This window comes from Crocodylus siamensis, chromosome 1 (genome assembly GCF_052110815.1).
Source record: "Crocodylus siamensis isolate JL-2025a chromosome 1, ASM5211081v1, whole genome shotgun sequence".
Lineage (NCBI taxonomy): Eukaryota > Metazoa > Chordata > Crocodylia > Crocodylidae > Crocodylus > Crocodylus siamensis.
In genome coordinates, this window is record NC_143395.1 from 389,075,513 (window position 1) to 389,097,504 (window position 21,992).

General features: G+C 43.4%; 1 protein-coding gene across 1 annotated transcript in view; it reads right to left on the reverse strand.

The window, feature by feature from the left end:
- Nucleotides 1-21,992, reverse strand: part of DDX10 (DEAD-box helicase 10) — a 356,406-nt gene that overhangs the window by 296,744 nt on the left and 37,670 nt on the right. The window contains exons 10-12 of the mRNA XM_090029503.1: nucleotides 16,139-16,240; nucleotides 14,071-14,158; nucleotides 4,410-4,498 (exon numbers count right to left, since the gene is read on the reverse strand). Of these exons, the coding sequence (XP_089885629.1) occupies nucleotides 4,410-4,498; nucleotides 14,071-14,158; nucleotides 16,139-16,240 (279 nt within the window). The remainder of the gene's footprint in view (nucleotides 1-4,409; nucleotides 4,499-14,070; nucleotides 14,159-16,138; nucleotides 16,241-21,992) is intronic.

A 21,992-nucleotide genomic window follows, 5' to 3' on the forward strand; every position in this document is an offset into this window, starting at 1 on the left:
CTGGGTTTGTTCTCCCCTGTGGGGCCAGCCCCCCCAGATGCCTGGGTTCCCACAGGAAATGGTGGTTTTTCCCTTGCAGATGGGCAGCATTCCAGCCTGCAAGGGGTCCTCCTCGGGGCTGCTGGGAGCAAGACGCAGGGGGCAGTGTGTCCACATGTGCACTTGCACCCATGCATGTGGCCAGGAATACAGCTGGGCAGCATGGAGAGCACCTCCCTGCAGGGAAGTCTATGGAGGGGAAGGGTCATGGGGGAATGGAAGGGAAGGGGTGTGGAGGGGGCAGATTGAAAGTCTCACGGTGAGGGAGGGAAAGGAGCAAGGGTAGAGACACTACCTAGCCAAGGCACTGCACAGGACCCAGGGCTGGGAATGGGATAGAGCCACGAGCAGCTCAACTAGTAGTTGTCGGGGGGAAGGCTCCTCACCACTGTGTGCACCCCTGGGGGAAGCATGGGGTGGTCAGGCAGACCCCCAGATTTGTGTGTGGGGCAGACGTGGGCTGCTTACTGTGGATTCAGGGCTCTCTGCTCTGCTGCCTTTCACTTGGAAGCCCCACGCCAGCCACACGCCCCCTGCCCACCCAGGAGCAGTGGGGGCAGTGAATTGTGCCTCCCACTGCAGGCAAAGAGGGAGTGCACAGCTGGCACAGGGCTCCCAAGGGGAAGGCAGCAAAGCAAAGACCCCCAAGCCCAAAGCAAGCAGTCCACATACGTCCTCATCCCACTCAGCCCTGCTCCGCTTAAAAGCATCCCCACAAGCATTCAACGAGCTTTAGTTCAAACAGCCCTGCTGCCATTTTTAAGCACCAAGATATTGATACATGTGACGCAGAAGGCTGCTAGAGCATGCGAAAAAAAATTGATTTATGTCAGGCATTTATTGCATTTATGTCAGGCCCATTGCAAGGCGTTTTAAAGTAAATTGGTTATTGGATTGGCATTGGCCAATATGGGTGGTTAATAATCAGCTATCAGTATCGGCCAACAAAATCTTTATTGGTTCACCCCAACTTCTAAGAGGAGCTCTACATTATTGAAAGAGGAGAGTCCCCCTATCACTAGCCAAGCCACCTCTTCTAGTTCTAGATGTTAGAGACAGGTTTAGCTGCTAACATTTGTATATAGAAAAAAAAAAAGGTAATTTAAGATCATTTTTACAGCTCTCTAATAAGCCTCTCTCACTTGGTCTCCTAATGAAGGCAACTGACTTTACAGGTAGAGAAATATGAGGAAATATTCCCAGTACATTCTAAAATACTTTACGAAATCTGATAAAAAAAAATTTAAAAAAAACAATGAAATACATGGTATACTGTGAAGTTTGACAGCATTCATTTTAAGTTTGGCAAAATTTACTTAGACTAAAACTTTATATAACATCCACCTTACAAGTTCACAGTGATTCATATTTATTAAGGTTACATAACACAGTGCAGTATTGGTTCATAGAATCAATGAGTCGGAAGGGACCTAGACAGATCATCTAGTTCGACACCCTGCCATGGGCAGAAAGGAGTACTGGGGGTGGGAGGGGTCATAAGACCCCAGCCAGGTGCCTATCCAGTCTCCTCTTGAAGATTTCCAGGGAAGGTGAGAGCACCACTTCTCTGGGAAGCCTATTCCAGGCTCTGGCCACCCTTACAGTGAAGTAGTTCTTCCTAATATCTAACCTAAACCTATCCTCCCTCAGCTTGTGGCCATTGTTCTGGGTGACCCCAAGGGGGGCCCTGGTGAACAGACTTTCCCCAAGTCCATGCTGGTGGCCCCTGATAAGGTTGTAGGCAGCCAAAAGATCCCCCCTCAGTCTCTTCTTGCGGAGACTGAAGAGATTCAGGTCCCTTAGCCTCTCCTCATAGGGCTAGCCACGGAGGCCCTCAACCATACGAGTGGCCTCCTCTGGACCCTCTCCAGGTTCTCCATGTCCCTCTTGAAGTGCGGCGCCCAGAACTGGACACAGTACTCCAGCTGCAGCCTGACCAGCGCCACATAGAGGGGGAACAAGACCTCTCCGGACCTGTTAGCAATGCCCCTGTTGATGCAGAACAGGGTGCAGTTGGCTCTGCCTATTGCTTCGTTGCATTAGCGACTCTTATTCATCCTGGAGTTAATCCTGACTCCAAGATCCCTCTCTGCCTCTGTGCTATTGAGAGGGTCAGCCCCTAACCTATAACCATAATGCTGGTTCCCTCTCCCCAGGTGCAGCACCCTGCACTTGTCCTTGTTGAACCGCATCCTGTTCAGATCCGCCCACTTCTATCCAGGTCTGCCTGGATGCGGTCCCTGCCTGCCGGTGTATTCACTTTACCCCACAGCTTGGTGTCATCAGCGAACTGGAACAGGATGCTCGCCACACCCTCATCCAGGTCACTAATGAAGCAATATAAATGAAAATGAATGGTACAAACTGTAATTCTGATAAATACTATGGTTAATTAGAAGGCCACAAACATAGGAGCTATACATAAAGAGCTAAACTATACGAATATTTAGGAATGGATGTGGAACTTTCACAGTGATGTCTGTAAAAACCTTTTTTTCATACCAAAACTGTGATTTGTACCATTTCTTTGAGAAAGAAAACTCAAAGGCACATTTTCTGAAACAAGAAGCACATTTAGTTTATGCTTCTCTCTCAACACAGGAACAGGCTGAGGCAATAAACAAAAGCCTTCCTAAAATAGTAACAGATTTTTACAACACAGACTTGCTGAACCCAATACACTGTCGCTGCAATACAGATTCCCCATATGAATACAGACTCTCCAGCACTCCGGATACAGGCCTATTGCAAAAGATAGAAGCAACCTCTGAAGACAATCACTAGTTGTTATTTCTTAAGTATATTAACGGCAATAAACCTCTATATCACAAAAAGGGTCTTATGGGAGTGAGGAGGAAGAAAAAGGAGAGGATGCTCTTTGAGGCAACTTATGTGGTTGCTCTCTTCCCTTTCTTAACAAAAATTGATCACATCCTCCAAAGCAGGAAAACAAAGTAGAAATTAATATTTTATTATTGGATACATTTGAAAATATGAGCACACATGCTTTTTAAACCAGGGTTTTCTCAAAGGCAAAAAAGAATCCCAAAACCATTAAGATCCATGAAGTCCCCAAGTAGCAACTTCTAGCAAATCACCAGAAACATCTACCAAGAAAGAAAAGAAAGAGGATGGATCCCCAATCATGAATCTTTTCAACATATTTCTCTAAATTGTCTCTGTATTTCTCTATTTTCAATATATACTTTATATTTCTCTAAATTGATTTCTAGTGCATGTTTTATTAACACACACCCAGACAACCTACTTTAACTAAAGGAAGGGTGCTCCTGAGGCCCCAGAGATTTAGAAGACAGAAATGCTCTCTAAGATTCACTTCTTTGTGTCTGATTTTTTGGCTGCTTCAATCAGATGCAAGGGGGGAAATGGTGCAAAAACATCCTAAATGCAGTGACAGCACGGAAATAGGATGTCATTTCCAGAAAGCCATACATACCTTTAGAATGTAACAGTCCTTCTCCACCTTCCATACTTTGAGCTGCAGTAACCACTGTTTACGTTTAAATTACTGTCACTGTATACATGCATAAACCATCCTCTGAGACAAGCAAGAGTAGATAAGAGTTCTACAAGCTTCCTTCAATCTATTTGCAAACACAAATTCTAGAAATGAAGTGCAGCTCCACAGACACAACAGCTAGGAACATTTTTGCTTTCAAATCCAAGTTGAGATTCTGTAGCACAAGAGCAGCTTCAGAAAAGGGACCACATGGTCCAGTCTCAGCCTTGACTTGAGCATAAATATTTTGATAACAGTGGCCACTGCTGTCTCAGACAACACAATATTCAAAAGACTGGCATTTCAAACAAACTAATCACACAGTCATTTCAAATCATCAGCTACGCTAAATCTCATTTAAAAATATTTACCTTCAAGGAACAATGCCTCCATTACATTCAAAATGAAGATGTAATGTATCATCTTTATTCTGCCTTATTATACTCTCCTTTTCAGAAGAACTAAAAAGGACAGTCACTATAAAACAGCTTGTAGGCTCAAGGATGTTGTAAACAGATGAAAAATAGAAATAAATATAATATTCCATTGTCTTAAAACACACTTCACTTCATAAACCTCAAGATTTTGCATCTAGCATTAACATTTTTACTACTCTTTGTGGTGCAGCATCAAATTTTTCTAATTTTCTTTAAGGAAGAATGAGGAAATGTAAAAAAGCTTTCCTTGGGAAAGCAGGAAAAACATAAATGTTACAAGAAATTTAAACTCCATTTGTAAACAAGATAAAATGGGTATTTGCCACACAATTAAAAGAAATACAAGAAACAAGGCTTTTCTATTCATAAGCATTTCATATTAGGTGCTACACATTATATCATATCATACTTACAGTGCATATTCTGCTAGAGGCAACATGAAAACATCAAATATTTCTTTGTTTTTCATTAGGTAGATTGAACGCAAGTATGATACAAAACACTGAAAAGAGAAAAAAAAAAGTTTACAACAGAAAACATTCTCCTTTTAGCTTTATTTCTTAAAACTGAAGCAATTTGCTCCATGCCTGGAAACCATTTAAACCACCAACCAAAAACTTGTTTTATGAGACTCTCCCCCTGCATATCAGTATTTTAAGACAACTCCAGTTGCAGAATCTGCTTACAATTTGTTCTTGCCAAATTATGATCAAAAACCACAAAAATAATTTCCCCCAAACTGAACAGCCCACCACTACTGCCAAAAGTAATCCACCAAGGTTCAGGCAACTGGCTGTCCCATTCCCAAGGGCAGTGCAAATTTTTGACCCAGCTTTGATATTCAGCTGCTCAAGTCCATTCCTGGTTGAGGGAAAACGTACAAGTGGGAATATCCCACTTATGTCAGCAGTGTCAAAGAGTGCCACCTGTGCATGAACATAACTGTATTCTGGGACTCTGCCAGGGAGCTGTTTCCAGAGCTATACACTGGCAAAACACTGCCTCACTCTATGTCCAAGTGTTCACGCCATAAAAACAGTCTATGTTGCCAGCAAATGTCACTGGTGCTCCATGCTTGCTGTCAATCATGAACATGGCTTTTGCAGCAGTGGACTTTGCCGGAGGGCCAGCATTCCATAAAAGTCAGCATTCAATAAAAGTTGTTGTTTAATAAAGTTTATTTATTATGGTTTCATTACAAACTTTAAGTGGTGAGCTTTATTTATACATTGTTGTTTAAGATGTGGTGTGCTTCACTTCCTTAAAACAGCTAAAGAATAGCCTGTGTGGCTGCTGTTCAGTGGTAATCAGCCCCATGGCCAGCTACCTCAGCCAGAGGTGTGGGAGAGCCCGCCCTGAAAAACACCGGAAATTGACTCCAGTGAGCCTGCAAGGAGCCCACGTTTCCCCCACCTGGAGCCTGAATTACAGCGGTCCCTATCTATTGCACACTCACTTTGTTCTGAAGGTCAAAAAGAAAATTAAATGGTGCCCCATGTATCAGTATAGATAGGCCATTATTTTGCTTCAACTTTGTTACAGTCTTCATGCTAAACATGTTTTTGTAGCTTGGGTGACTCTTTGATATCTTGTTCACTCAACTCTGAAGTGACAGGCAACTTGTAAACAGCCACCCATTCTTCAAAAGTTTGAAGTAGCATTACTTCCAAAGGAGAATCTTCTTTCTTGGCTTCTATGCAAGTTGTGTTGACAGCCGTAATTCTACCATTTGTAATTACTCAAGCACAGGGGTGGGCAATTACTTCAGGCAGAGGGCCACTTACTGAGTTTTGGCAAGTCATTGGGGGCCGCATAACAGGCAGCCAGGGGCAGCTAAATATTAATTTTCTACATTTTTTAGCAGCCCCGCAAGCCAGATAGAATGGCCTGGTGGGTCACACCTGGCCCATGGGCCACATTTTGCCCACCCCTGCTCTAGTATCAGCTTTAGAGTCCCAAGAATGACTCAGTACGAGAAAGACTGACTCTAGACGGCTGAGTCAGCTGAAACTAGCAGATGCTAGAGTTTCAATTCCCATCATTAACCTGTCACATTCAGTTTGGTATTGTAGTCTTCATGCTTTTAATAGTGCCTTGGCCAAGAGACTGCAGGATTGAGATCATGTCATCAGGAATAAATATTAATTTGCCTTTCTGTAATATCACATATAAGAGATGCAAAGAAGAACTGTCCAGCACCAAAATCTTTCTACCATTAAGTTTATGGTCCAATCAGTTTAGGAATTCCATGAAAACTGAGCTTGTTATCCCTGTTTGTTGGCTTTGTAGACAAGTAACAGTCTTGACATCAAGAAAGCATTATGGACTTTTGCTCATTTAATAAATCCGTGGGTTTCTTTTTTCAGAGCCTGACATATTGCAGGTAAAAAGCAGTATAAAGCCGTCCATGTACTTCTTACCAGTATAAACAGGCATGCTTGAATGCAAGGATCAATTTGGGCCTTCTTCAAAAGACAAGGCTCATTTCATCCACCTTGACAATAACAGCAGCAGTTCAGACAAATCTGTGACACCCATCTTTCCATTAACAATGCCTTGACATAGTGCTTTTCTCCATGCAACTTCTTCAGCACAATCGGTCAGTGACATTCTTGTATGTGGCAGACATTGTAAAACCTAGTCCAAGTTTGTCCATCAGTAGGTGTCCATGCAGCAACTACAGGTTCCAAACCCCTCTACATGGGGTCATATGGTTTTACAAGTGTAAGGAATGAGAAGTAAAGGGGGAGATACAAAAAAGCCATGGGGGAAGGGAATAAGGAAAGAGTATAAGCAACTGAAAGCAGACTGTAGAGAACACAAAAGACTGGGCAGAAAGAGATGAATTTGTAACCAGAGTACAAATTTCCCTCAGAATCTAGAATAGAGCATTAGGCTTCCCTGCATAATAGCAGCTTCTTATTTCTCCCTAATAACTAATCTACACAGAAGAAAGAACTTCTATCGTTACTCCATTAGTTGAAGCAGTACATGTCTATGCTGCTGATCCACTGGTTCCAAACACTTCTGAAGATCTAGATGGGGTCCATATCATTTCACAGAAAAGAACACTCCCAGTTGGGCCCTCCATTCATCTTCATGGCAATTATATGTTTGGGTGAAATAGTATCACTTCTGAATACCAAGTACAATCAGTGATCACTTCAGAGTCCCTGGCATGTTCAATACATTTATCCTGCAAAAACAAGTATACTGAAGCTGTTAGATCTGCTCAGAGGCGCCCTTATTTTTGCTGGCTTCTAGTTATCACCAAGTTTAACGCCTTTCTTCCCACTCATGAGTTTAACTTTCCTTGAAATGTTAGTATTGAATGGATGCAGCCCAAATGCTATTTCTTTATATTCAAGCAAGATATATCATTAAGTGTAAATGCCTAGAGACCCCAACTCATAAATCTATATTGTGCTAGGCATTGTAGCTACATATTAAGGAGACAGTCCTTGCCCCAAGCACTTAAATTCTGTAGAAAATGTTAGAGAAATGGTGCGAGACAAGTATTATTCCCATTTTACAAGACAGGGATTGAGGCAAAGGTTGACTAAGTGACTTTTCTGAACTATAAAATGCTGCATGTGACAAAAGCCATAAATCGAACTCCTATCTGGATGCAGTATCTTAACCTCAAACCCATCATTTCCTGCAAGAAAAAGTGTTTTTCCCATTCACCCCACCACCACATGGTGTCATTTTTATAAAGTTCAAGCCAATTCCTTTGGGGTTCTGAAGCTGTTCTGGGTATGCACTGGGCAGCCAAAGGGGAGAAGAAAATATGAAGTCAGCTTGAACTTTTTAGTTAGTTTCTACTGTTTAACAGGAAACAGTAGAAACTTCTGTTTGACAGTTCTACTTTTTTGGTATTGCTCTCAGTAACAAAAGTATTACAGGATGACTCAAAAGTTTGTGCCATTACGAAGAATGTCAGCAGTGCATGTCAATGATGGATTGCATTAATATTTTTATTACAGAAGTACCTTGAGTCCCAGAAGCAGATCTAGGGTCCTACTGTTCCAAGAACCACACATACTTAAACAGCAATTTCTGCATGTTACCAATTTACCACATTTACAGTTTTGATTTAGTGATGTCATTTTTACATTGTAATTTTAAATACACACATACTTGGTGTATTTTTATGTGCCAGCTATAACAAAAGTCAAAGCAATAAAGCTTGATTGAATTTGAAGTCATAACTGTCTATAATATTACAATTTCTCACCAGCATCTCCCTGCTTCTTCCCCAGAGCCTGACAAAGAATTGATGGATATATACCATTTCTTAGGCACCTCACATACTGCCAATCACACTAGTGGAATCAGTGTCCTTGTTCTCTGTTAAGGTTCACTGACATACTACTCTGAAAAGCAATTACAGTACCTATATATACCATTTTCTAAGCACTATCCCTCCAGTTGCAAGACAAAGCTACACAAGCTGCATGACTTCTGAAGATCCCCTTCCACACCCCTAAAGCCTCCCTTCTTCACAACATACCACCAACTCCTTAAAAACCACCAGCAACCTACCAATTTTTTTCCTTTTATAAAATAGTCTGTTGTTTCAAATGATGCGGTACTCTATGTGGTTAGCTGCCATCTAAAGTATGCTATAAACCTCTTTAATCATGGCTTTCTTCAGGCAGACATCAAGGTTGGCAAGCACAAAATCCTAACTTACTTTTAAAAACATCTTCCACCCCACCAGACCTCTTTTATAAATTCCTCCCCACTAGGATTTTCAGAGTCAGCCCTCAAAGCATGCGGCACAGAGAACCAACATATTCCTGACCCACACATCATTCTGCCCACTGCATCCATTCTGGCACATAAAGAATTCAGCTCTTGCAAATCTCAACAATCTGCCAATTCAGAAAAAAGTGACAAGCCAGGCAGTACAACTCACTTGCTCTTAGTTAATCCAGAACTCTGCTATGGCTCCAACAGCAAAATTTCAGCTGCACTGCAGCCTTTGTTTTCAAAGTAACATTCAGAAAGCTACTGTGGGTCAAATATGCTTGTCCACATAAATGTATGCAACCTATAAAGAGGAACCCCAGCTAGGATAAACTAGTATTCCATAATTTCAAGAATTTCATGTACTGACCTAATATATCATTCAGCTGTGAGAGAGCATATTGCAATTTGATATTTGTATTAAATAGCAATAAAGATGGTTTTTAAAAATTGCAATAAAACTAGATTTTCTGGATAGGTTCGACATTACATCTGTCTGCCTTGAGAGATTCCCTTGTTTGAGCTTAATCTACTGCTATTTTGAGTTTTTTAAATTATGCTCCCTCATTCCATTTACATTTGTCTCCAATTTTTTAAAGAAATCTTAAGGAGCCAATGCAGGAAGCAATATGAAGAGGGAAAGGTTTATTAGTTTTCTCATTTTAAGTCAGGGAACATTGGCTTGCTCCTGTTCTCACCCTCCCTCCACCAGCTGCTCCATCACTTCTGATGTAAATTTGTCTAACTATAATATATTGTTACAGTTGCCAATGAGCATAAAATGCCATCAGGTACTCCTGGTCTAAACAGTGCTCTGCAATGAGGAAGCTTGCACTTCCATTTCTCATGCTATGGCTACACAGCTTCAGATTTCAGTCTGGAACCGTCAATCTGGCACCCTTCACAAACAGAAAATTAGCTTTAAAAATATGAAGTAGTCAGCAGCCCTAATTAAGGTCCTGACCTTACAGCTGTTATGCACACACAACTGCCACTGCCCTGGGTACTCTGGCCCAAGGTCAGACTGCACAGTCACATACTGGGAAGTATGTCATTCCTTATAGCTGGTCTGCAAATAAAGTAGCCTATATCTTTAAAAATTCTTACTATCTATACACTCGGTAGAGGGCCTACCCTCTACCCAAAATTATCTCTAATGAGCCAAAAGCCTGGACCATAACACTTCACTTCTGATCTGTCACAGTTTCCTACTCTGACTCTCCTCTTCTCATTCCAAAACTATTCTTCTCCAAACTGTTCCAGTTTTCAGCTGGTAGATCATACGCTAACCTCAATCTACAGCTGTTTTCATTCCCAACTTACAAGACGTTAGCAATGCCCATTAGGCTCAATTATTCTATGCAGGGACCTTGTCTTACTTCATTTATATATAAGGAAATATATTAGCTAGCTTCTACCTAATCTCTTTTATCAGTAGGGACCTACCAAATACATGATTTCATGGAAATTGTGCAATTGGCAGTCTCCCATGAAATAGCCAATTCCCTGTGAAAAAGCACAGAGAGCCACCTATCAAAAAACTGTTGTCTCAGGGGGCAGGGGAGAAGGAAGCAAAAAGTACTATCTCCTGAAGGGGGAGGGATTACAGGTGGGGAAAGTTCCCATACCTCCAAATGGAGAATGGGGGGGAAGGGAGGGGGGGAGAGCAGGGAAAAGCCCACCAAAAGTCCCCTTCTCCTGAAAGGGAGTGGGGGTGACAGTCTGTAAACTGTTTGTTTACACAGTAATTTAATTGCTTTCCCTCCCTCCAAGAGGTTGATAACTACTGAATTAACAAGCCAGGCAGCTCCAGCTAGACCTTTCAACTAATGCCTGTGTGGGGCGGGACTTGCAGTGCTCCTCAGCCAATCAGAGGCGTGGGGGACCTACTCTGCTCCACCTTCAAAGTGGCAGTCCTGGCCATAATACAGCCATGAAATCAGGGGCCTCGGCCATGTTACAGCCGTGTAATCAGCCAGAGGCCTGTGAATTTGGTAGGTCCCTACTTATTGGGCACATCTGCTACACTACCTGCAAGTTACAAGAAATTCTCAACTGAAATAAACACTGAGGGCTTTGTTACACCTTAAGACGTGAGCTGCACAAATGTTGATCAGTATTATGCTAGTGCTAGCTCAAGCTTGGAGCAGTCTTTCGTTCAGGTCAGCAGAGGCTTGGAGGACTGAAAGGTAGGAACCTCCCCCTTCCTTTCCGGGCTTCCCTCCTGCCCTCTGGGGATCCCACAGTTCCACCTTAAGCAGTGAGCAGGGATCAGGGAAGGTTGGAGGGTGGGGAGCAACGGGCACAATCCAGGCTGGTGGGGGGTTGGGACAAGCAGATGAAATATTTACACTAAGGTGTAGCCTAGCCTGGCTACTCCTTAGTATAACACAAACTGGGTAGCACAGATCAGAAAGAATCCTGCCATGAAGTGGCATAACTCTGAGCTGCCTAATGAGCGCTTAAAAACAGTTTCAGGTGTTAATGTGCAGACAATCCAGGGATTAAGAGCTCTAGGAGCTGCCCAAAACTACCACGTAACAAGGTCCTCAGTTACACAGATAAACTGGCTGCAATAATCCTTCACAAACAAAGGAACATAAATACTGAAAATACCTAAACTTTAGAAAGCAGGATGGTAATGAATTTGAAGTCACTCAAATAATGCAACCCATTATATTTACAACTCATATGATGGGCTAAAAGTGATATACAGAAAAAAACAAAATCAGTCTTGTCCATGAGTAAGCACAGGACGAGCGACACCTCCAGTTAAGGTTACCCAGTACTTCTCATTTTCAGACCCTGCCTTGAATTGCTTCCAACATTCCTAACCTGCTTGCGGTGAAGTTTTCCAAAGCAGATGTCTGTCTTAGGATAAAATTTGGAAAACCATAACCAAAACAGGTGAGCCCTTTCCAAAACAAGTAGGGAAAAATATAATTTCCTGCCTACATTAAATTCTGGGAACCACTTCTTTGAAAAGCTTTGGTGTTTCCAACTGGTAGCATTTCCTAACTTCTAAACACTTGATTCTGCAACCTTAATAGTTGTACAATCATAGCACCACAGTGCCTCTCCATCCAGCCCACGAGGCCACCTAAGGGCAGCAGAAGTTCGGCCCACTGGCCCTGCTGGGCAAGGCCTTTGGCAACAAGCTTGGCCCACCAGTGCCTGACCCCATGCTCCAGCCATCACCAGATCCTCCACCTGCACCACTCCTGCCAAACCCTCCACCTGCACTCTGTTTATGCCCCATACTGTGCAACACAGGAAGTTAAGATTCTAATATTATCATAGAATCATAGAAGTAGGGTCAGAAGGGACCTTGTAGATCTTCAAGTCCGAACCCCTGCCTGGGCAGGAGAAAAAACTGGGCTCAAATGATCCCAGCTAGGAAGGCAACAAGCCTCTTCTTAAAGACCCCCAGGGTAGGAGCCAGCACCACTTCCCTTGGAAGTTGGTTCCAGGTCCTAGCTGCCCTAACTATGAAGTAGTTCTTATGGATGTCTAATCTAAACCTACTCTCCAACAACTAGTGGCCGTTATTCCTTGTTATGCCAGGAGGCGCTAGGGGAAACAAGGTCTCTCCCAAACCCTTCTGGTTCCCCCTAGTGAGTTTATAGACGGTCACCAGGTCCCCCCTCAGCCTTCTCTTGTGAAGGCTGAACAGGTTCAGGTCCCGCAGTCTCTTGTCGTAGGGTCTGCCCTGTTGTCCCCGGATCACGCAGGTGGCCCTCCTCTGGACCCTCTCAATGTTGTCCACATCCCTCCTGAAGTGGGGCGCACAGAACTGGACACAGTACTCCAGCTGTGGCCTGACCAGTGTTGCATAGAGGGGGAGGATCACCTCCTTGGGCCTACCTGAGATGCACCTTTGGATGCATGACAAGGTCCGGTTAGCCCTGCCAACCGTGACCTCTCATTGTCGGCCCATGTTCATCTTGGAGTCAATAATGACTCCAAGATCCCTTTCTGCCTCCGTGCTCTCAAGAAGGGCGCTTCCCATCTTATAAGTGTGCTGCTGGTTACTACTGCCCAAGTGCAGCACCCTGCACTTTTCAGTATTGAAGCGCATACTGTTTTTGCTAGCCCACCCGTTACCAATCCAGGTCTTGCTGCAGTCTTTCCCTCCCTACTAGTATGCTCACCTATACCCAAATTCTACTATCGTCAGCGAATTTAAACAGGTTGCTTTTCACCCTGTCGTCCAAATCGCTGATAAAGGAATTGAACAGTGCGGGCTCAAGGACTGAACCCTGGGGGACTCCGCTGCCCACTACTCCCCGGGTCAAATAAGACCCGTCCACCATCACCCTCTGAGTGCGACCCTTCAGCCAATCTGCAATCCATCTGACTGTGTAGGCATCAATGCCACAGTCGCCCAATTTTTTAATGAGGATGGGGTGGGAGACAGTGTCAAAGGCCTTGCTGAAGTCCAGAAAGACTACATCCACGACGACACCTGCACCCAAGTCTTTTGTGACCTGATCATAAAAGGCAATCAGATTGGTCTGACGTGACCTGCCCCTAATGAAACTGTGCTGGTTGCCCTTAAGCATCATCCCTGAGGCCAGCCCATCGCAGATGTGCTCCATGATGATCTTCTCAAAGAGTTTCCCTAGGACTGATGTAAGACTGACAGGCCCATAGTTGCACAGGTCCTCCCTCCTCCCTTTTTAAAGATGGGGATCACATTGGCTATCTTCCAAAAGGCTTTTGCCATTATAAAAAGCCTTAGTCTGTCTGTCCATAATGCTTTATTCGAACTCTGATCAGAGTGCTCCAAGAGCGTTCCAGACAAGAGGCAGCGACAGAGCACTGCCATGACAGCAGGGACAGACAAGGGGGTCACCCCGCCCCAAACCCCGCTCCCTGGAAGCAGCAGCAACAGTGGGTGGAGTGGTCCCAGACCCCAAGCAGCTGTAAGGCAGGGAAGGGAGAGCAGTGGGCCTGGGCCCAACACAGCAGAGGAGGGAGGGAAGGAGAGGCCCAGGCACAATGCAACTGGGAAGGGGGGCCCAAGTGGGGCCAAACCCCAAATGGAAGGAGGGGGAGGGGGAGAGGAACAGGCCCGGATAAGTAGGGGGTGGACACAGAGTTCTGTCCCTCCCCACCCCCTTGTCATTCTTTAAGGCAATTTGCTAGTACTTTCCATAACAAGGTTCACCCTTTCCCTAGGGACAAACAAGCCTTTTTAAACTAAAAACAGTCAAGTTGTAGGCATTTAAATATGGGAATCAACAATAACTGGCAAGCTAATTATGTGAGGGGTTCTGTTAAACAAATACATCTCCAAAGGATGGGTTACAGATCACTTACCCTTTGAGCCCTCTCTTTTAACTCTTGATCTTGAGCTAAAAATGCCTGTACCTTCTTTTGGACATCTACAAGTTTTTCAGGGTTGATCCTGATTAATAAACAGATAAATAAATAAATAAATAAATAATGATAATGATGATAATAATAATAATAAAATATTTTTGCCTTCAGCTGTATTAAGAAGCCTCTAGAGTTCCCAAGAGTACATTTTTCATTTTCCTCTAAATTATTTAAAAGTGCATAAGGCAATTGCTACTCTGTAGGAGGTTAGACTGACGTTGAAGACCATTTTCTTCAAATGAAGATGCTGCAAAAGCAAACAGAAGCTCAGATCTTTCATCTAGAAAAAAGCCAGTGTCAGAAGAAAAGATTTTTTTTTCAAAATAAAATGAAAATTAATATTAAAATGCTGAAAATGAAATCAAAAGAGAAAAGTACAGCATACTGTTGTAATACTTTATGTTAAGGTAGATTTAAACAGACTATCTTAAGATGACCTTAAGTTTTTTTCAAAGGCAAAATACCACAGAGGTACAGAAATTAAGTATTTCTCATATCTAGATGGAAAAAATAAAGGAAGTTGATATTAAATGACCTGAAAGTTCCCCAGTATCTAGACCTAATGGAATAAGTTTTAACTGTCCTGTTACAGCAAACTCCATTATACTTAGTAAAAAAAAAAAAAAAAAAAAAAAAAGGCAGCTCCCTGCAAACTGCTTTGCTTATATGTTTTCCTTCAGGTATTAATAATTCAATCACCTGAATTCTTTTCCATTTACTTCTTATGCTCAATCATCTGTATAAATTCAAGCTACCAAATAACAGAGTTAGATATACAAGAGACCCTCACCATTTGCAGGGGATATATTCTAGAGATCCCTGTGAATGGTGAAATCTGCAAAAACTAATGGGGCTCCTTGTCAGACCCCACAGCCACCCCTTGCTCCCCCCACCATTGTTCAATGAAGAAGCTGGACGCATGCAGCGCCTGGGGAACCCTTCCCCCTGCTGCACCATGCACACTCCAAGCGCTGCCACGGCTGCCTCCAGGGAAGAAGATGCCGCCACCGACTCCCTCCCCATCCCTGGCACTCACTCTCTAACTGCTTCCCGGCTCTGCCCTCCTCCTCCCCATGCAACACTCCATGCCTGGCTGATGTAGAGGCAGGAGCTCAGTGCAGCACCAGAGGGAGCCATGGCACCGCTTGCCTTGACCCACCCCAGGGCCAGCCCCTCTGCCACCCAGATCCACTATTTGGAGCCTGGGGCTGGCCCCCCAGACCTTCTGCCAGCCCAGTGCTCCTCTGCCCAAGCTCAGCGTGCTACAGTCCCAGGCATATGTGTAAATACTGCACCAGGGAACAGCTGACGCCAGCACAAGCTGTGCCAAAGTTTATTGCATCATATTAATTGCATGTGTAGATGCATCCAACACCGGGGGGGGGTGGAAATGGTCTGATAACCTCTGCTATTTCTTAACAGGTTTTTAGATCCACATTCTATAATTGTACATTATCTGTTTAGACAGCACTGCACAAACATCAGCTCCTGCCCCAAGGAACTTGCAATCTAAGTCCAACTTATCCACTATACCAAGAGATTTATCTGGGCAACAAGATACAATTCCTATGCAAAAAGTACTAAGAATTTCCTCTATTATGACTAACAATTGTGTTTTATAAATTTCAAGGTAACTCATGATATTTTCTTGATAACAAAGAGTCTTCTAATTTATAAAGATTTCTGAGCTTTAGTCATGCTTTTAATTTTCACATTATGTCAGATCTGGGTAGTGGGAGGCTGTAGTGCAGCCAAAAGCTATTTCTACTCATTTTAATGAAAAGATGAGTAAATGGGAGGTCCAGAATTGTGCAAGCATAAATACCAACACAATTTGATTTGTATTCATGAAGGTATAAAATAGATGCCACTAAAAGGAAAATGTGGAAGCTGCTATATCTTGGTGAACTGAACCACTTACAAACACACCAGATTACAAAAAAAGGGTAAAAATAGGAACTGTTGTCTAATTGTAATATTGGGACAAAAATAAATGTGTTAAACGTACTTTATCTCATTTATAGGCACTCTTCTTTGTGACAGTTGTTGAACCATGCCTTTTTCTTCTGAGGGAAGCAGTACTAACAAAGCTTCACCACCTTCTTTGTACCTGATGAGAGAGAGAGAGAGAAGAAAAGCAAGGGTTATTCTGGTTACAGATTTTTAACTATATATCTATATCTATTTTTATATAGATACATAGCTTTACATATATAGTTAAACTATAGTATATATAGTGTCACAAACATACACACGCTGTATTTTCTTAAATACAACATATTCCTAAATAAGATATGCACCTTGTTTTTGAAAGGCAGACTGGAAGAAAGGAAATCTTTACTTGAAAATATTGGTAAATAGCTGTAAATAACTAAACAGCAAGAGCTAGGGAGCTTAGTATTTTCACTGTACTACTTACTCCCTGTGTGTAGCTGCACTACTATCTTTTGCTTTCCCCCTGCAGAGTCTACTAACATATTTCTTCACTTGCAATTTGTACCTCAGTTTCCAGCAACTCATTTTTTGCAAAAAAGTATAAGTTTAATGCAAGAAAATATGGTGCATATTACAGGGCTCTGGCAGATATTACATTTATGGTGCAATTTAAACCAATTTATGAAACCATAAAATTGTAAACAAGCCATGAAAGTGTTCCAGGACCCCTGGCATGGCTTTATGAGCACTCGTGGTACTCTGTGTGGTCCCAGAGGACTAGAAGAGGGCCAACGTGGTTCCAATCTTCAAAAAGGGGAGGAAGGAGGACCCAGGAAACTATAGGCCAGTTAGTCTTACCTCAATCCTAGGCAAGCTGTTTGAGAAAATTATGCTGACACACATCCAGGAGGGGCCAGCAGGGGACTGCATGCTTAGGGGCAACCAACACAGGTTCATCAGTGGCAGGTCCTGTCAGACCAACCTGGTGGTCTTCTACGATCAGATTACCAGATCATTAGATGCAGGGGTAGCAGTGGATATAGTCTTCCTGGACTTCTGGAAGGCCTTTGACACTGTCTCTCACCCTGTTCTCATTAAGAAACTGGGGTACTGTGGTGTAGATACCCACACAGTCCAATGGGTCGCCAACTGGCTGGAGGGCCGCACCCAGAGGGTGGCAGTGGATGGGTCCTTCTCAACCTGGAAGGACGTGGGCAGTGGGGTTCTGCAGGGCTCAGTCCCGCACTGTTCAACACCTTCATCAGTGACTTGGACAAGGGGGTAAAAAGCACCCTGTTCAAATTTGCTGATGACACTAAGATGTGGGGGGATGGGGGCACACTAGAAGGAAGCATCAGGCTACAATCAGACCTAGACAGGTTACAAGCGTGGGCGGATGTGAATAGGATGGGATTCAACACAGACAAGTGCAAGGTGATGCACCTCAGGAGGAACAACCGGAACCATACCTACAGGTTGGGGAACTCCCCTCTTGTCAGCATGGAGGCGGAAAAGGATCCTGGAGTCATCATTGACTCCAAAATGAATATGGGCCAGCAGTGTGGGTACGCAGTCAGGAAGGCCAACCGTACCTTGTCATGCATCCACAGATGCATCTCAAGCAGGTCCAAAGAGGTGATCCTCCCCCTCTATGCGGCACTGATCAGGCTGCAGCTGGAGTACTGCATCCAGTTCTGGGAGCCACACTTCAAGAGGGATGTGGACAGCATGGAGAGGGTCCACAGGAGGGCCACTCACGTGATCCAGGGACAGCAGGGCAGGCCCTACGAGGAGAGGCTACGGGACCTGAACCTGTTCAGCCTCCAAAAGAGAAGGCTGATGGGGGACCTAGTGGCCTGTTATAAACTAGTCAGGGGGGATCAGTAGGCATTGGGGGAGTCACTATTCCCCCGTGTACTGCCAGGAGCGACCAGGAATAATGGTCACAAGCTAACAGAGGACAGGTTCAGGCTAGATATCAGGAGGCGCTACTTCACAGTCAGGGCGGCTAGGATCTGGAACCAACTTCCAACAGAAGTGATGCTGGCTCCTACCCTGGGGGTTTTCAAGAGGAGGCTGGATTAACATCTTGCTGGGGTCATTTGACCACAGTATTATTTCCTGCCATGGCAGGGGGTTGGACTTGATGATCTGTTCAGGTCCCTTCCGACCCTAGAAACTATGGAACTATATATGTGAAACATCTTTGTGGCTTGCTTGTATGATACTTTAAATTGAACACATGGCATATTCTATCCCATGCTAACAATCCATCAAAACCAAGCCAAACTAATCAGCTCTCCCTGCTTGGCAAGTTCAAAGTTGCACACCCAGCAGACCCACACGTCGATTAGTATGTTCAAAGAAAATGTTAAGGAAACTGGCTCTGCGATTTACCCTTCAGTATATTAATAGGTGTTCTGCAAGCATTCAGTTTTATGGTTGATGTAAGGCTCCAGACTTCTACACTTTATACTCTTCTGCTCTCCCTAACTTACTCTCACTCCTCTTTCTTTTACCCATCAAGCTTACTAAACTAGGTCTCTATTCCAGTCCTATTCACTTTCCTCTCTCAAAATATCCCCCTTTCCAGGACTCCTATATAAATTTGTTTCCTTTTAAAGTCTCCGCCCTATGCTCCAAAACCACCCCAGAAGGGAGGGGGGGGAGGACAGTAAATGAGAGCAGAAGAGTATATATGACAACCCAAACCTCTGTGGAAAGCCAGAAGTATGTGGTTCTATCTCAAGCAAGAAAAAGGGAAGATTGTATTAAGGAGAACTCTGGTAATGATGGAGGAAAAAGAGCAATATTTCTGAGCAAGTAGCAAAACTGGCACAGCCAGTGTTTGGAGCAAATTCCTCCAGACACAAGTTAATGGCAACAGAACATGAGATAAGAGATAGCACAGCTCAGGGCAAAAGAGTAAGCAGCAACAGACAGAAAAGTAATTGATTTCCAGATGTTGGGAAGTGATCCCATTCAGTTCTAATCCAGGGGTGCTTCTAGTAGTTAGACAATGATTCTGTCTTTCACCCAGACCTGTCAATACATTAGTGACCAAAAATAAATTGTGAGACTGAATTAAGAAGTGTCAAAGCAGGCTTGAGCAAGGCAGGCATTTAATGCGAGGCCTGCTGGGTACAGACAGACATCCTCAGACATACCATGAGCATCTTATAATAAATTTATGAAAATCATGGGTCTAGAAGCTGAAATATGGCTGGAACTAGGTGCAGCCGGGGTAACAAAGAGATGGCAAAGGGAAATGTAAACAAGGTAGCCTAATATAAACCCCAAATTAGTCAGTGAGGGGTCAATGGATGGTTTCATAATTAACGCCAATCAATAAGTTCATGCAAAATTAATGAGATAACAAGTCTGACTTGATAACAGTAACTGGTGAAAAGAAACAGACCTCTGTAAACTGTCTGACATTATCCTATATGGTACCTGAGAAAAACAGTCACTTATAACAGAAAAAAACATAGGATTAAAATCAGGTAGATCTCAAAAAACAGTGTTAAGGGAGGAAAATCAATCATCTTATGGGGTGTCAACAAAGTACAATTGCTGAGGGCCCCTCTACAAGCACAGATAAAGGCACAATGGGATTTAACACACAATCCACAGAACCACACCGCCTAACATGCCACACACGCAAACCAGGAGGCACGACAGATCAGAAAAATCAGACCCTATCATGCCTTAATTGCCAGCCTGAGAGAAGCCCAACACCAGGCTCCCCCTAGATTGGCAAGGAGCAAGCTCCCACAGCTGGGAGCCCCCTCAGCTGCCAACTGTCACAGTTGCAGGGGCGCTTTATGCAGTCCTGTGGCTGGGAGACCACAGCTGATGTAACTGGAATAATAGTTGTGGTCTGCCAGCCACAGGACTGCATGAAATACTGCGGTGTTCCAGCCAGGGGGTGCATGAAGCACCTTGGCAGCTAGAAACGTGCTCAAGTGATGGGGCTCCCAGTCCTAGGGGTGCATGGGGTACTGCCATAGCTGAAGAAAGCATCAGCTGGGAGTTCCCAGGCTTGGAGGTACACATGGACCACCCCAGCTCATACACACACACACACACACACACACACACACACACACACACACAGAGCTCATGCACTTTCTCTCTTACACACACACACACGCTGTATGCTGAATAAACTGCCATTCCAAAATGAAGAAGTATAAGACAGATTTTTAAAAGCATGGAACACTTACAGAAAGCAAGGAAGCATTAAACCTGGTCTCTAAGGGCTGTAATTATTGCAAAATTTACATTAAATTGTATAAAGCCTTTACGCAGAGAAAGAGTTATGAAAGTTAAGAAACAATCACATTAAATAGACCAAATACACAAAAAGTCTTTAAGTAAACAGAGCTACATGTATAACAGCCATACACACACACACACATATATATAAAAGCCTTTGTCTGTCTGTCCATAATACTTTATTCACACTCTGACTGGTTGACAGCCAATCAAAGTGCTCTAAGAGCATTCAGGACAAGAGGCAGCTGCATGGCGAAGTGCTGCCATGACAGCAGGGATGGGGGGGGAGGGTGGCCCTGCTCCCTGGTGGCAGTAGTGGCATGGGGTACTGCCCAAAGGGGACAAAAGGGATGGTGGGGAAAGCTTTTCCCCATCCTCCTCCTATGGAGGTGGTGATGGCGGCACACCAGGAAGGGGGTGGAGGAAAACAGAGTCAGGCGCGCTGTACCATGTGAGGGAATGGCGTTAGGCCCATAGCAACCAGGAGGTGGGGAGGGGGGAATCAGAATTGCCATTTATTGGGTCAGACTATAGGTACATCTTGCCCAGTATCCTGTCACCAGGGTGGATAAAAATCAACAATTTTTTTTTTTTTTTTAGAGAGTCAGATTTTTCACTTTAATCAGATTTTTTTTAATTAATCGTATTTTTTATTTTTGTTAGGATGCTTTTAAAAAAAACCTATATAAAGATATCTTTAAATTAAAACTAAGTTAAAGCTCAAAGCTATCATCATGGAATAGGGATTATAACTTCTAATTATATACCTTTTGGGACAATATATTCATGTTACCTTTTTAAAGAAGTTTTATAAAATAGGTCACAACAGGCCATGGATTATATTAGGAGCCCAATCTTATGGGATTTCCAGAGGCTAGTCTACAGATTAGTAAAGATTAAAGAAAACCACTCTACCCAATGGGACTCAGTGCTCAGTCTAGAAGATCCCATTAAGCATCTCAGTGATGCTTAGTTTCAGCTGTCAAACTGTGGATTTGTCTCTCCAGAGATACATCCTTGTTAACAGCAGTATATAGAGATGAGAGAACAGACCTGATTACCTACCCATCAGCCTTCTCTCTGCAAATTTGTGTACACAGAGTCTAGCCCCTACCTCTCTCTAAAAGTGCAAAGTTTCAAGAAGTTAAATGAATAGAGGATTGTTGGGGTGGAGTAGATCTGGGCAAGGAGGAAGAGTTTGGAGATAAATACAAAGAGAAAAGGGCAGTAGAAACAAAAGGGAAACATTTTGAGCAGAATATTGCAGAAGCCTTGAGGGATAAGTTTCTGAGTATAGCCTCTCCATTGCTTTGAGATCTAATGAGGGAATGGTATGATTGAAGGGAAAGCCTAACATGGCAGCAAGCTTGCCAGGCTGTAAAAGAGAGAAGCCATCGAAGATAAGAAATCTAGAAGAAAGTCCCAAGCTAATAACATATGGCTGCAGTGCTCATTTGAGCACGTCCTTCAATGTCCTCCTAATACAGCATGGCAAAAATATCCCCTAAATATCCATGATTAATCTAGTGAATTGGAATCAACTCCCAATGACTTCACAAGCATCTGCTTCAAGTTACTTTGGTAAATAAAATAACCAAAATCATAATTCAGTTTTCTGATATAGCTGCAAATTAATCTGAAAAGATATC